Source organism: Malus domestica, chromosome 01 (assembly GCF_042453785.1).
Source record: "Malus domestica chromosome 01, GDT2T_hap1".
Lineage (NCBI taxonomy): Eukaryota > Viridiplantae > Streptophyta > Magnoliopsida > Rosales > Rosaceae > Malus > Malus domestica.
The window spans coordinates 10,178,054-10,193,787 of NC_091661.1; the positions used below are offsets into that span (position 1 = coordinate 10,178,054).

The 15,734-nt window shown below is 38.8% G+C and overlaps 2 protein-coding genes across 2 annotated transcripts; one reads left to right on the plus strand and one right to left on the minus strand.

Moving 5' to 3' along the window:
* The first annotated feature begins 4,387 nt into the window (after positions 1 to 4,387).
* Positions 4,388 to 8,576, plus strand: LOC103433702 (protein ALTERED PHOSPHATE STARVATION RESPONSE 1). The gene is made up of 5 exons (XM_008371970.4): positions 4,388 to 5,962; positions 6,097 to 6,174; positions 6,653 to 6,867; positions 7,495 to 7,718; positions 7,840 to 8,576. Exons 1-5 carry the CDS (start codon positions 4,942 to 4,944, stop codon positions 8,489 to 8,491), a joined length of 2,190 nt encoding a protein of 729 aa, XP_008370192.2. The 5' UTR covers positions 4,388 to 4,941; the 3' UTR covers positions 8,492 to 8,576.
* A 473-nt stretch (positions 8,577 to 9,049) lies between these two features.
* Positions 9,050 to 14,032, minus strand: LOC103433701 (acyl-coenzyme A oxidase 2, peroxisomal-like). The gene is made up of 7 exons (XM_008371969.4): positions 13,498 to 14,032; positions 11,980 to 12,095; positions 10,521 to 11,401; positions 10,174 to 10,353; positions 9,917 to 10,083; positions 9,716 to 9,839; positions 9,050 to 9,510 (listed from the first exon to the last, which is right to left on the minus strand). Exons 1-7 carry the CDS (start codon positions 13,941 to 13,943, stop codon positions 9,355 to 9,357), a joined length of 2,070 nt encoding a protein of 689 aa, XP_008370191.2. The 5' UTR covers positions 13,944 to 14,032; the 3' UTR covers positions 9,050 to 9,354.
* Between the last annotated feature and the right edge of the window lie 1,702 nt (positions 14,033 to 15,734).

The following is a 15,734-nucleotide window of genomic DNA, read 5'->3' on the forward strand; positions in this document are numbered from 1 at the left end:
TTGATGGAAACTATAAAACTTATATATATATATATATATATATATATATATATATATATATATATATATATATATATATATATATATATATATATATATATATATATAACAAATGCCCACTCACTGATACGTCGATGGATTGTAGCCTCCTAGCCTTGCTTGTCCTCGTACGTCCTCGGGATAAGTCTCACCTATGTGGGAAATAACTAAACTAATTAATTAATAAGGACATAAACAAAAAGGCTAGGAAAAACGCCCATAGTTTGCTCAAACAGAGGGTTTAAATATATGAAAACGTTCTTACTCGACGACATGGACCCGTACATGTCAACCACTCGCCGGCCGGTGGTCAGACGCGTTGTCACGCACTGCCAGGTCACGGCCACACTCCTGACATGTTTGACAGACCGACAGAGGAATATTCCGTCAGATTTGACGGAATATTCCGTTATCCCTAACAATGTCAGAATATTCCGTTAAGTCTGACGAAATATTCTTTTTTCTTTTCCGGTGGACCTTCGCCGTTGTCACGTCCTTTTGGTTTGTCGGAAACTGGAGAATTTGGCCGGATTCTGGAAAAATTTCAAACCTTCATAACTTCTTCACTTCTCAACCATTTTTGACAAACTTTATATGGAAATGAAGCTTAGGAAGAGGAGAATAAGGTTGTACTTTTCAAAAGCCTCGAAATATTCAGACTTATTTTCTTTGCCTTGAAACCGTGTGTTTCCACGCCAACTCGACTTCAAACCTAGGCTATTGACTCTAGGGAGTTGTGTGGAGGCTTCCAAACATCCCAAAAGCTTGTAATTCAACCGGGAACACGTCGGGGAAAACTCGTCCGAGTCGGAGCTTCCGAGTTGGGTGTTCAAAACTCAACCATTTTATGATCGGTTTATACAGTTGGGTTCGTGAAGATGAAAGGAGTGTGATGGTGGTGGTTGCAAGCCCAATCTGTGAGATTTGATGGTGGTGTTTGGTTATTGTAAAGAGGAAAGGGTCTCGGGATAGAGAGAGAAGGAGAAGATGAGAGAGAGAGAGAAAGAAGGTGAGTTCTGATTGGCTAAGAAGAAGAAAAATTTGATTGGGTGTGGGACAAACTCTAATTGGTTGGTGAAAGTGAATAAGGCACGGGTCCAGTTTTAAAGAGAAAAAGAGATAAAATTCATACAATTTGAAATCAAACGTAATCTAACTTTCTATCTAAAATAGTGTTTCCAACATTGAATAATTAATACGCACGTGTACAAATCTACTTGTTGACTCACTTTAACTAAGCGTAACTTTTTCGTTACAAGTCCGTTTTGGGTCTAACTCGCGCTCACGCGTTCGTAACAACGAGTACTATTTAATTACGATAATAAGAAAAATAAATTAAAGTTGAATAAGTACGTCCACGTCAGTTTCCACTTTTGCCAAAAAGGACATAAATGTTAATTTACACACTTAGGGAGAAAGTTACATAGAAAAATAAGGACGGGTCGTCACATTAATCAGACCAAAGAAAAAAAATTTCCTATCTTGTAGTGCAATATGATAAAATTAAAGCTTCGTAACCCATTTTGAAAATTACCTCAAATTTGAAGGTTGTAAAATATAGTTAACTCATAGAGTAATGTTAGGAGATGAAATTTTTAAAACCAAATATGCAATCATGTGATGTGTCATTAATAAGAAATAACCACGTTAATCAACACTTAAGTAATAATCTAATCATCAACAACCACAATATATGACTTCCAAAATTTAATCTAAATAGTTTTTTTTTGTTGTTTTTTTTGTTTTTTTATGTCAACCGATAGATTTTGTTAGATTAGGTGTTACATTAACCACTGATGAGGGTTCAAACTCACACTGTTATGTAAGACCTCAACTCATTTCTACCATTATGATAAAGGGTCACTTGCATTCAGTGTTTAAAATGTCGGTATGGGTGGAAATATTGATAGGCAAATTTGTTGAAATAACAATGGATATGTCAAATATGAATATTGATATCGATTGCTTTCGATAAAAATGATGGAAATTTACTCAAAAACATGAAAATTTAAAATTATTTTTTAGGGAATGTCATATGAAGCCACAACACACGTATGAATCAAGAATTAATGATTAGATACTGTGTGAACAATAAGTATGTGATTGTGAACACGAAAATTTCTTGAAACGAAAGCGACAAGAACAACGTGCACAAAATAATATTTGTATTTGATGATTTTGGGTTACAATCTCTCTTAAATTTGATCATCTGATTCAATCTCCGTAAGGTGTTGATTTTTGGATGTGCGATTGATCCAAAGGGCCGTTGGGCTTGATCTAAGGATGAACGTTCTTCAAGGGCCGTGGACTTGATCTTGAAGGTGGATTTGAGCGGATCTTCAAGGGGCTTTTGGTCTTGATCTTTGAAGAACAGTGATGAACGGATCTCCAAGGGCTTTTGGGCTTGATCTTGAAGAACGGTTGGACGTGTGGATTTGTTGATGTTGTTGATCCAAGGGGCCGTCGGGGCTTGATCTTGGAAGAACGATGAACGAAGAACGAAGAACACTTTCTTCAAGGGCTGTGGACTTGATCTTGAAGGTGGATTTGAGCGGATCTTCAAGGGGCTTTTGGGCTTGATCTTTGAAGAACAGTGAACGAAGAACGAAGAACACTTTCTTCAAGGGCCGTCGGGGCTTGATCTTGAATTTGGTGGAAGTTCTTCACGGGGCCGTCGAGAACGAAGAACGAAGAACACTTTCTTCAAGGGCCGTCGGGGCTTGATCTTGAAGGTGGATGATTGTTGATCCAAGGGGCCGTCGGGGCTTGATCTTGGAAGAATGATGAACGAAGAACGAAGAACACTTTCTTCAAGGGTCGTGGACTTGATCTTGAAGGTGGATTTGAGCGGATCTTCAAGGGGCTTTTGGGCTTGATCTTTGAAGAATGATGAACGAAGAACGAAGAGGGCTTTCTTGATCTTTTGGGAATTACTTGAGAGCTTCGGAGTTTCAGAGCTTCAGAGCTTCAAGGTGTAATATGAATTCCTCTTTTCAAATGAATGAATTAGCCTTCTATTTATAGAAATTTCCAAGGCCTAATTTTGAATATAATATTCCAGATGAAATAAGTCGTTTCTGCCAGGTGTTGACACGTGTCCTGTTTGATGACTTTTCCAACTTATTTCAATTTTTTGTTTAGACACACGCTACGTGTAAAATTTATGTAATACATGAGCGTTGAAACTTTGATTTATCGGTCAACATTTATTTACCGAAATTTCGATGTCTACAGTGATATATGAGAAGAAAAACTTCTTTTTAATGACAAGTAATAAAATAAAGCATTTTACTAGAAAGAATAAATTATATATAACTTAATTGAAAATTTCGCCACGAAAGCAGCACAAATTTTATTGAAATAAACTAATACCATAAAGAAAGAAATTAAAAGATAAAAAATGCATAGGCTAATGGATATTTCCTGCAAACTTTTTGCAAATTGTCTGTAAATCCTAAATATTTCCTTAAAATATTGAAAATATCGAGGAAATTGACTGAATTTGAAAAATATTGCGGATATGGGGTGGAATTTAGACTTCACCCTCTCTTTCCATATTGTTTCTTGAATTTTTGGATATTTCAGTGAAAATATCGAGCATATGCAAGATATTTCAAACATTGCTTGCATTTAATTTAAATAGTGGTTGTTTTTTTATGCAGAAAGAAAAAGAAGAGCATGTAATAGTCCAATAAGCGAAATTTAAGGAGCCGTTAGACTTGAAACATGAGGGCAATTCTGTCATCTGCACCATTACCAATAAAATATTGAAATCAACTCTATTATTTTCTGACACGCACCAGTTAACTCTGTCTTTTCCTGTTAAAAGCAATATTTTTTGTGATGCAATGCATATTCAACCTCCTTTCAATGTGAACAGCTTAAAAGTTTACAGAAAATGGATTCACTCCAATCGAGGAGGTTTGATCAATAATTCATTTGATGAAAATTTAACAATGTATTAGATCGAGAGATTATTTGACAGTAAATTTATTTTATATTTAATTACTCACAATTAAAAATGTAGATTTTTTGTTATAGATTTTATTAGATTAAATGTTAGGTCAACCATTAAAGAAGTTTGATATTACGACATTATATAAGAATTCAACTCATTTTCACCGGTTGATGAAGAACCGCTTGCTAATACAAATACAGATTGGATACGTATAAATTTTAAAATTACGTAACAGGAATAAATAAAGTGATATCATTAGAAGGTAGTGAGCAAAAATATATCTTAAAACATTTTTCTTTTTCAATTAATTCTAATTTTACACCCAAAGAAAAATAAAACAGAGAAAAGGAAGAAAGAGATAAAAGGTTTTTTTTCCCTAGATTATTTTCCAAGAAATCAGACACAGACTACGAGGCTCTCTGCTTTTTCTTTTCACATTTTCTTCACATTTGTCCTCTTGAGACGCTCAGTTTCTATTTTTTTTCTTTCTGATTTTTATTTTTGTTTGTGTGTGGGGGAGTCGGCTTATGCATTCATTGCCTTCAATCCGTCGGGGTTTGAAGTTATCCGTTAATGGCTTCTCATTGATGGCCCCCAACTACTCCAACAGGTTGCCTCTGCGCACTCCTGCTGCTGCTGCTGCTGCTGCTCTCTTCCTTCCCTTCCTTCCATGAAAGCAACTACTCTCCTCCCCTGAGTAGCTATCTTGCAAGTTTTTAGTTTTCCCCGACTGGGTTTTCCTTTACTGCAAAACCCACATTTGCTTTTGAGGTTTGGGGTTTAAAGTGAGGGGTTTTCTTTGTGTTTTTACAGATTTTATTGAAAATTTGGGCTGTTTATGCTTCCAGTGGAATGGGTTCTCTTTCCTTTTAGGAAGTCTTGTTTGGTTACTGAGTAAATGAGCGTTCTTTTGTGAACTGGGTGCCCAAATTTTCCGTCAAAAAATGGGTGCGACGAACTCCAAAACCGAGAAGGACGAAGCTCTGCGTCTGTGCAGAGAGCGTAAAAGATTGATCAAGCAAGCAATTGATTCAAGGTATGCTTTAGCAGCTTCTCATGTATCTTACACCAACTCTCTAAGAAACATTGGCATTGCCCTCCGCCGCTACGCCGAGGCTGAGGTGTTGATAGAGTCTTCTCTCTCCAACTCCGACAAGACCCCATCGCACTCCTCCTACCCCTCGCCCTCGCCGTCGCCTTTGGCCGACGCTTCGGACTCGCCTTTGTGCAACGAGAGACCCGCTTCGCCTCCTGTGGCAAGGTTGAGCTATATGAGGTCGGGAGGTGCTGCTGCTGTGACGGTAAGGTTCAATCCGGTTAGCAGTAGTTACGTGGATGAGGATATTCCACTGCCGCCGCCGCCTCCTCCTCTGCCGGATGAAGATTCTTCCTGGGATTACTTTGATCCTGTGGATGAAAGTGAGAGCTTCAGGTTTGTGGGAAGTAGTGGAGTGGATGTGAATTTTGATAATATCAAAGGGTGGAGACAGGGGAGGAATGAAGAAGCTAGTCATAGTGTGGAGGAGATGGGAAGATGGGCAAAGGTTGGATTAGATGGAAGTAAGGAACATTTTGAAGTTTCTGGTAATTCAATGAACCAAAACGATAGTAGTGTAGATGATAACGCGAATTCGCTAAACTCGGGAGTTGATGGGTCTCTGCAAACAGGCAATGGTGAAGGGAGACAGTTAGTTGTGGGATGCAATGCCAATGGTGGAGCTACAAGTTTGACAGGCAAAGTCGGTGTTGAGAAGTCTGGTTCAAAGAGGGAGAAGAATGTGGGGGAGAAGGATTTATGTGCAGAAAGAGAGGACCCTTCAGAGTTTATTACTCACAGAGCTAAAGATTTTCTTTCAAGCATAAAGGATATCGAGCACCGCTTTTTTAGGGCTGCAGAATCGGGAAGAGGGGTCTCCAGGATGCTTGAGTCAAACAAAATAAGGGTTGGATATTCGGGGGCAAAAGGTAAACTTTATATATTGGTTGGTGAATTAAATTTGAAGCACCTACTTGTGCAATTGATAATTTTAGTTGTCTGATGTTTTTTTTCCTTCTTGTTTTCATAAACTGTTTATGACATTTCAAGTTTTGGATTGTAGGTACATCATCTGCTTTGGCTTTTCTCGTGGCTTTCCAGCTCGTTTTCTGCCCGGGAAAGACTGCACTTGTTTATCATGGTAAGTTGTTGCAATTGGTAAATCACAAGCTAATTACAAGTCCAGTAAGTACTCAGAAATTTGGGGTTGGAAATGAATACATCTTTAACAATTGCAAGAATTTCCATATGCCTATGCCCACTTACTCATCACTTTTTGGTTTTGATGAATCCTAGTAATCCTTTGATCAGTCAAACGTCATTTATGTTACGGCTAGGAGTTGTATCTCTGGCATACAGATCAGATAAACACACTTCATCCGTTTAATTGTGTGATATGTGTATTCTGCAGGAAAGCATGCGAATTTGTTGTGTGGCATTAATTGTGGAATAAGCTGGTTCACTTTAAGTTACATGTCGTTTGCATAAGATGAAGCCAAACAAATGAAGCCTTATTCAAACTACCCTTATTTTATTTAACTTAGGACCACTTTTTTTCAGAATGATTAGAATCTCCTTTGTGTTTTCCTACCATAATATGTGATCAAAATGTTTTGTAGATCCTACTCAACATGGAACCAAAATTATTACTTGGAAGCGGTCAACATCTTCGAGGTCATCTTCATCAAGGAATCCTCTTCCCACAATAACAAAAGAGGATGCCGATGACAGTGGCAGTGATTTTATTGAAGAGTTTTGCATGATTGCCGGAAGTCATTCCTCCACTCTGGAGAGACTATATGCCTGGGAAAGAAAACTCTATGACGAAGTAAAGGTACTTTATTGAAGCCTATGCATTTTTTCTTTATTGTAAAGATTTATGTTCTTATTGTATCTATTGTAGCATCCTTTTAGACTTACTTCCTTGTGATCTGCTTACCCTGATTCAACACATAAATGTGAGGATATAAAAAACTTCATTTACATTACCCCCTCATACCTTGCATTTTAGCCTTCAATTCCACATTTTGATATTTTTAAAAAGTCAGAAACTTTTCCCTATAAATGAGTGATTTGCATGTGTTTTCCTCTTTTCTGTGTTATCAGTCCATTTTCCAATAATCTTGTAATCTTGTAATCCGGTATTTGTTGAGATAGTTTAAGCATCAGTTAATCTGCTTATGTACCTTTAAATGCTCATGAATTTGATCTATAACCTTGTAGTCATAGAACCATGAAATTTGATCTGCAAGCTTCTGGTCATAGGGATATGGAGTAGGTATTGCTGGAAACATCAATTTTTAATGGTATCTTGTGAATCGTGTTTCTCTCTAACATGAAATACAGGAGAAAAGATAAATATAAAGAGTTTTTTCTCTGTCCAGATTGATTGTATATCATGCTTTTCGTTTTATAGTTTTTTTGTATAATCGTCTCCTCATTTCTATTTTGGTTCTTGTAGGCAAGTGAATCTATCAGGAAGGTGTATGACCGGAAATGTGATCAACTTAGGAATCAATTTGCAGAGGATTGTAGCAGTCAAGTTATTGATAAAACCCGGGCGATTGTGAAGGATCTACATTCACGAATAAGAGTGGCAATTCATGCTGTTGATTCAATATCAAAGCGGATTGAGAAAATGAGAGACGAAGAATTGCATCCACAACTTTTAGAACTTACTCAGGGGTAAGTAGAATCCTTGTGTTCTCATTAGTAGGATCCGCTTGGTTATTTTCCGTCTTGAAATTCATATTATTTGTATCAAAACATCACTAATCTTGGGTAGATGAACGGTGATTTTATGTAGATTGACAAGAATGTGGAAGGCCATGCTTGAATGCCATCATGCGCAATATATAACCATCTCACTCGCATATCATTCAAAGAGCTCAACAGTGACTTCCCAAGGAGATTCCCGCAGGCAGATCATGGCTCAACTTTTGGATGAGATTGAGTGTTTCGGCTTAAGCTTTGCAAATTGGATCAACAGCCATTCAACATATGTGGAAGCTCTCAATGGTTGGCTGCAAAACTGCATCATGCAACCACGGGAGCGTACCAAAAGCAGAAGGCCATTTTCCCCTCGTCGAGTTGTGGCCCCACCTATATTTGTTCTCTTTCGAGATTGGGGAGCTGGGATCAGAGCATTGCCTTCCAATGAACTTACAGATGCAATCAGGACCTTCTTATCAGATCTGCGTCATTTGATGGAACAAGAAGCAGTTGCACAGAAAAACCAGGGGACAGCTGATGCAAACAACGGAGAAGCAGAGAACAAAGCGGAAGAGAACGGCAAAGAATCATCTCCAAGCCTGAGCTGCATACATACAAGCTTGAGAAAGGTTCTCGATAGACTAACTAAATTTTCGGAGGCATCATTAAAGATGTATGAAGATATCAGACAGAAAAGTGAAGCAGCTCGAATTGCATATCTCAACTGCAGGCCTGTTAGATACTGAGTTTATGTAATTAAACATATATTCATCTCTTAAATTTGTGACTGGACTGGATATAGGTTTGTAAAGAGCAAGTTTTTGGTGTTTTTGGGCAGTGCGTTCAATTTTACAACTGAATTAGGATGAGTTTTCTGCCAATATTTTGAACGTTTTTCTCCGCGATTGGTTTTATTATTATACACTTAATCGCGACTCTCGATTATACTTTGATATTTTGGAGTCCCGTTCTCCTAATCACCAGGTGACCTAAGAATTCATCGTCACTCATCCTTGCAAATCGAAGGGTGATATTTAAACACTAAAAGCACAATGACTCATTCTTTACCCTTGATATCAACTCTTAAGAGAACATGAATTTCTTGGTCACTAGATGATCAAGAGAACAATACTGTCATTTTTGACCTCCTTATGGGGTGTCAAAAACCACAGCCAAAACCGAAGAAGCCCAAAGAAGGAAAAACTGTTGAGTGACCATGAGTGAGTGACCATGCACCTCTTGATAAAGTTAATACAGACGTATGCAATTTACGATTTACAGGGTATATTTAGCACACAGAAGCATATCAAGCACGAATTGCATTTCTAATAAGAATTGCCGTTTGATAGTTTTACAACAGAACATGATATAGTCCTGCACTGTGAGACCTATATCCACCTTTTCCCTACGAACTCTCACCGATCAATTATTGTAAAAGGTCGTACCCAGTGCACAAGGCTCCCACTTTACGCAGGGTCTGGGAGAGGTGAATGTCGGCTAGCCTTTCACCAATCATCATTCCTATGTTAAGCCAATTTGGCATTGACAATTATGCAAACATATATTTCCTGCTTTCTTTTGCTCAAAAAGGAAAGAAGTTCAGTGGGAATTAAAATCCGACGTAGTGTGTGTAGTGTGAGTAGGCATCCGACTGCATTGCAATTGGGGCTCTTGTGACATAATCTGGAATGTCAAATGTGTCTACAAGTTCCCTTGCTATATTTCTCACCTGGAAACTCAGGTACTCCATCAGTTTGTGAATTGCCTACGCAAACAGAAACGAGAATTCAGTCTAATTTGAATTTTTAGGGCATTTCTTCAAAGCCATGCCGGATGCATTTTATGTTTACTTCTATCGTATTCAGGCTTAAACACAGTTTCCATAATCCTGAGTCGTAGTGATTGCATAAAAAGCAGAATTATTCTTTTCATGATTCATAGGAATATTAGTCGAGGTAAGATTTGAATACCTTAGCTTTGTTTGGTGCAACATAATCAACATTACGATAGGTTCCTATGTCTTTCCAAATGCGCTCCAATGCATAAAGATCACAGACGAGTTTCAGAGCAGCTCGAGAACTTGGATCCGGACATCTGGCACAAAACCCATTTTAAAAACTCAAAATCGTAACGGAAAGGAACTAATGTGAGTAACAGAGATTAAGAATTACTTCTGGACAGCTTCAACAAACTTGGCAAGGATGACTGACTCAATATGGGACTCCGCCAGAGTCAAAAGGTGATTTAAGCATTGATTCCATGCACCAAAACTGCCAAGAGTTTTGGAATGCTTGCGCAGTCTTACTGCAACACTTTGAAGTAATCGAGAAGTTCGGTACTGCAGGAGGAAAGTTATGTGACAAAGAGTTTCAGTCTTGTTATATACACTAAGAGAGGATTTTGATCATAAAACCAAGTAAAAACTCACTCTGAAAGCATCCAACTGGAACTTAGGATCTCGCAAATGGTCTTCGCTTTCCCATCGAGCAGTCACTGGATTTGGCTGAGATAGATACGAGTTCATGGACTCTCTGAGGTAGTTCCATGTGACAGTGAGTGTCCCGCCTTGAAATTTCTCCTTATATTGCTTCAACAGATCACCCGCAACCTGTGTCACCAGTAAAACTCAGAGTAGAAAATTGCCTGTAACAATTTTTTTTGGCAAATCTATTTCATTTCTTGTTGTGTACCCATAATTGCTCTATCCTACGAAAAATTCTAGATCATGAAAGAAAATAAAATATTCCCAGGTAGAGAATGTGATTTGTTTGAAACCTGTTGTAGAAGCACTGTATTGTCCCCTTCAAACGTCTGAAAAATGTCATGGTCATTTCTCAGGCTACCGAAGCGGTTGACAGCAGCATACCCATGGCCTCCACAAGATTCCCTGCAGATACTTAATGACTTTGCCGTATATGCTGTCACATAAGCCTTGAGCCCTGCTGAAAGCGAATGGACGTCACCAACCAATTGTTCATCATGAGACTTTTTCATCTCTGAATATTTCTCCACCAAATGCAACGTGGCAAAATGGAATGCATAAGTTGAAGCCAGCATGGGCATTAACTTGTGTTGTTGAGACTGATAATCAAGAATACTAACTTCAGGTTGCTTGGGAGGACCAAACTGCTGGCGCAGTAGAGAATATCGGATTGCAATTGTGGCAGCGATCTTGAGGACACTAACTGAAGAATATGCAAGACCGACCCTCCCACCTACAAGTTCACCTAGAGTGGCAGCAAATCTTTTATTTATAGATGGTAAACTACTTGTGTATTTCCCGTCCCGGGAGACATCTCCAAACCGATTAAGAAGATTATCACGAGGGATTCTCACTGAGCAGAATCTTAATGCTCCATTGTCTACCCCATTCAGACCAACCTTGTGGCCACAATCATGTATCTCAATTCCTGGAAGAGTTTGGTGGGTCTTGAAATCCCTTATTGGCACAATGAAGGCATGGACACCCATATCAGTAATACCTTTTGTGTCATGAGTCGGCAACATCAGCTTAGCGAAAACAGTAGCAAACTTTCCATGAACGGCAGCATTGCCAATCCACCATTTGATGGCCCCATCATTGGGTGTGTCGATTATAAAATCATCTGTGAGTGGATCAAAGGTTGCCTCGGTTTGTAGACCTTGAACATTTGATCCTTATGCACAGGGAAAAGAAATAATGAATAAGGTTTAGATATGAATTCTGGATTTAGTAATACAACAGTGCCTAAGAAATAAAGAGCATAAAATGAAAAACAACTAAGAAATCTGAATCAAAAGATGATAGAGAACCACAACGAACCAGTCTCTTCAAAAAACTTTAAATGGATAACCATCACCAGTAAATCAAAGATTCAAAGGTGGATGTTAGTCGTTACAAATGTTTCAGCACCCTGTCTATATCAACTCCAACACTCCAAACAAAGTAACGAACAAGTTGTCAAGATAAATCTTGGAGAACTATCTTCATAATCATGCACACTAAAACTTTTTTCTCATTGGATGCTTTATGGAACGTGATTTGACCTTCTCACCATAATACTATTCATTAAGAATTAAAATCTGGGCTTTCACGAAAACAAAAACTGTAAAAGGTAGATGCTTTTTAAATGCATATGTGTATGTGGCGCACACCAATTTTTCCACAGAACCACGCAATGAATGTATGGATAAACTTAAAATGTCCCAGCATTACATATCATCATAAAAGAATGGTAGTAGCAAAACAGCTCACCATGATGTAGTTCAGTCATAGCAAAACAACCTGGATACTCCATATTGTCGATACCATCAAAATACTTATCCTTGTGCTTTTTGGTTCCTAAGTTAAGTACAGAACCTCCCCAAAGACTGCACAAGTAATAAAAAAAAATCAGTGCAGAACGAAACATATATTGTACAGCTAGTGCAATTAAGCATTACACTATGTTTCTGGCACACGAACATTGGAAAGCAGAGGTCCCTTAACAAGTTTAAGAGCCATGTAATTACATTATTTGAATCCAAGCACCAAATATCAGCAATAAAGCATGTGATCCTTGAACAATGATGAACTCTGCAGAACCTCCACTTTAATGGAAACTTCTACCTTCTACAATGCATTGCAATTACAATAGAATTTCTACCTTCCAATTTTTCCATAACCTTCCCATCTCAGAACATTCAATTGCACAACAAAACATGGATTCTATTACAAGTTTCTCATCACATGAAAACTATCTGGATGGTCTCAAACTGTTCATAAAATTTATTTTTCTGTTATAGTCCCAATCTTGATGCAGTCCACTATTAACTTATATTTTAAACACCCTCCCACAGAAAGGGCATCCAGATGTGAACTATTTGTAATTAAATAGGGAAAGACACATCAGAAGGAAAATTTGAGCACTAGATTTCCTCTCCCTAGCATAAAAATTTTTGCCGGGCAATCACGGCTCCCAAATTATAAGATTTTGAGTGTGGTACAACACTCGGTTTTTGTCCAACAGTTTTGTTCATAGACATGGCACAGCACTTGAAAATAACACGCTAACTCATCCAACTCCAATTCATTGATCGAGATCCTTGTTTCCCTCCTTTTGTTGCAATCAACAATTTAAAGGGATTTTCACATTTGGGATTTGGGCACAAGCTATTAACTAAACACAACACCAAACAAAGGCCAATGAAGGGGATTGCCGATCATACAAATTCGGTGCCCTTTATACTCAAAATTTTCATGAACTGCATCTGTCAGTGGTGTGTATAAAATTGTAACAGCACACCGAAACATCAACATCTACAGCAATAATTCTTTATCTATTTACATTATCTATTACATCTCTATGGACATGTCTTTCCACCGCAGTGCTAATGCGTCTGATGCGCATATTTTAGGCCTATCTTATGGAGCAGTAAAAAATTTAGTGCAATAGCAATCAATCCGAAAACAATTACAATACAGAGAGTGCGATAAACACATACACCATAAATAATCTACCAAGAAGGAAACCTATTCGAGGAGTTAGATGACTTCGCCAAATCGAACAATAAAACACAAAGAATCATGCTCAGCATAAATCTTATCACTCAAATAATCAAAAATCACAAAACCCACGTCAAAAACACCCTCATTCTCCCAATTGGTTTTACGGTAGAACCTCAGCTTCTTCAAAATTCCCACCCAAACTTAAAACACAAAGCGATCAGCACCCGAAAAATGCCACAAAAATCAATGAAATAAGATTAGAGCAGTACTTGTAGTAATAATCACCTGTACTGCACCCCCATCTTAATCCCGAGAGACATGTCGACGCTGCCAACGGCCTCCAAAATAGCAAAGTACTTGGCCGGGTCATCGACGACGTACCGGAAAGGCCTGATCCCAGCCTCTTTCACCAACCCCACAAGCTGCTTCATGCAAAGCTCCCGGTGGTCGTCCTTCAAAATCTCCACCGGCGTCTGAAGCTCCGGCTGCTTGTTGAAGTAATCCAACACTCTGTCCTGGATTTCCCGGTGCTTGCCTCTCATGTAGTTTGAGAGGCTGCTCGTGTCAACCGTCAGCTTCGCCGCCTTGGAAGCGCACTCCACCAGCTCAAGCTGCTGAGCTGCGTAGTTTCGGGGAAGTGGGTACTTGGGGGTCAGGTGCAGGGACAACCGCTGGATGCGGCGGCTGACGGCCTGGGATTCGTCCTCCGCCGTTGGATCTGGGCTTTGCATCTTCTTTTGATTGATCTCGGAGACGGAGAGATTAGGAGGAGGTTGGGTGGTTTCGTGGGGAAGAAAGAATTGAACAATTGGAATTGGGAAGATCTTCTGGTTCGGTTAATTATACGGCAGTGGGTGATGACGTGGAGAAAGATGATTGGTGAGGGAAGTTGGCAGTTGGTCTTGGCGCGCATTTCAATGTCACGGCGGGTTGATGTGATGTAACATCATGGGTTTTTGGGATTATATTTGTTGTCCTGATGTATCGTTAAGTTAATGAATGATTTATTACTTGAATGCGTTTGTTTTTATTTGTAGCATATCATTTTGTTTATAAATTTGGGCTCGAACTTGAGTTTGGAGTTTGGGGTGTGATATTATATGAGTAATATAGGGTTATTTTATTAGCATCGCACATACCTAAAAACACATCACATATTTAAAACATCTCACACTTACTTTTTAAACAAAAAAAATTATCTTAATACATCCCCTTTATTGACCGAAAATACCTTCACACCCCGCACCAAAATCTACCTCAAGTCTTCATCTTGTCCAAAAACAAAATTTTTAAGCCTTTGTCTTCAGCACAAACACAGTGCGCATGATTCTAGTATTTCAAGGTTTTTGTCAATTTAGGGGTGTTGATGCACAAAATTAACGAAGACTTTGGTACAACAGAAAGTGTTAAGTTTGTGACATTCGCTAGATTGCTTTGGTCACTAGTGTGGATAAGTATGTAAATGGATAGGGACAGGGAAGCAAGCACAAGATGTACGTGGTTCACTCAGATTGGCTACGTCCACAGAGTAGAGGAGTTCTCATTAATTGTGAAGGGTTTACACAAGTACATAGGTTCAAACTCTCCTTATAGTGAGTACTAGTGAATGATTTAGTACAAATGACATTAGGAAATATTGTGAGAGAATGATCTCTATTTATAAAAGAGAGTTTCTAGTTTCATTCTGACATTGACACGTGTCGTGTTGTGATTGGCTTCTGATGTTGACATGTGTCACGCTATGATTGGCTTCTGATGTCGACACGTGTCGCGCTGTGATTGGCCTCCTGGTTGGAGGGAAACTCTTCTAGGTCCTTAACAGTATAACGTTGACCGGTGCTCAGTAGTTTCGGGATTGGTCAAGTATAGTACAAATAGTGCTTCCCTAAGTTCCCAAGTGAGGGAAGCTCCTCGGTTGGGGACTTGCAAGATCCAAGCCATTGAGTAATTACGAAACTTCTAAGTACCAAAGTGTGGTATCATTTTCACTTGCCTTATGTGTCTCATACATAGATGTGACATCTTCTCTGGAAGTACTTTTCCTCCATCCAGGGGTGGTATCTTTAACCGATGAAGATGCACAAGGTAATGTATCAATTTCACTTGAAGCTTACTTGTAGTTTCGGGCTTGGTCAAGTGCAATACAAAACCCTATAGTAGGAGTCCCCCAAGTTGCCGAGCTAGGAGATTTGCTAAAAGAGGTAACATACAAGGTAAGCAATCAGACTTCCAAGCAAGCAACCTGGATCGGAGGTTCGACTTCGGCTTCCGGTTGATTGTTCTCATTCTCCTTGTGTCGTAAACAGCAACAAGGATAAGGAGAAGCAAATGGAGAAGAGATGATATGAGATACTTTTGCTTTTGAAGAAGTAACTTTCCACAGGCTTATTCTTGAACTGGGCTGGAGGGTTTTCTGGTTTCCTCCAGAGTATAAGGTTGACTCAAGAATTTGAGGGTTAAAACAAGTCCATCAAATGAATAGTGTGTTCGACCTTGATGATATGGGATACTTTTGCTGTTGA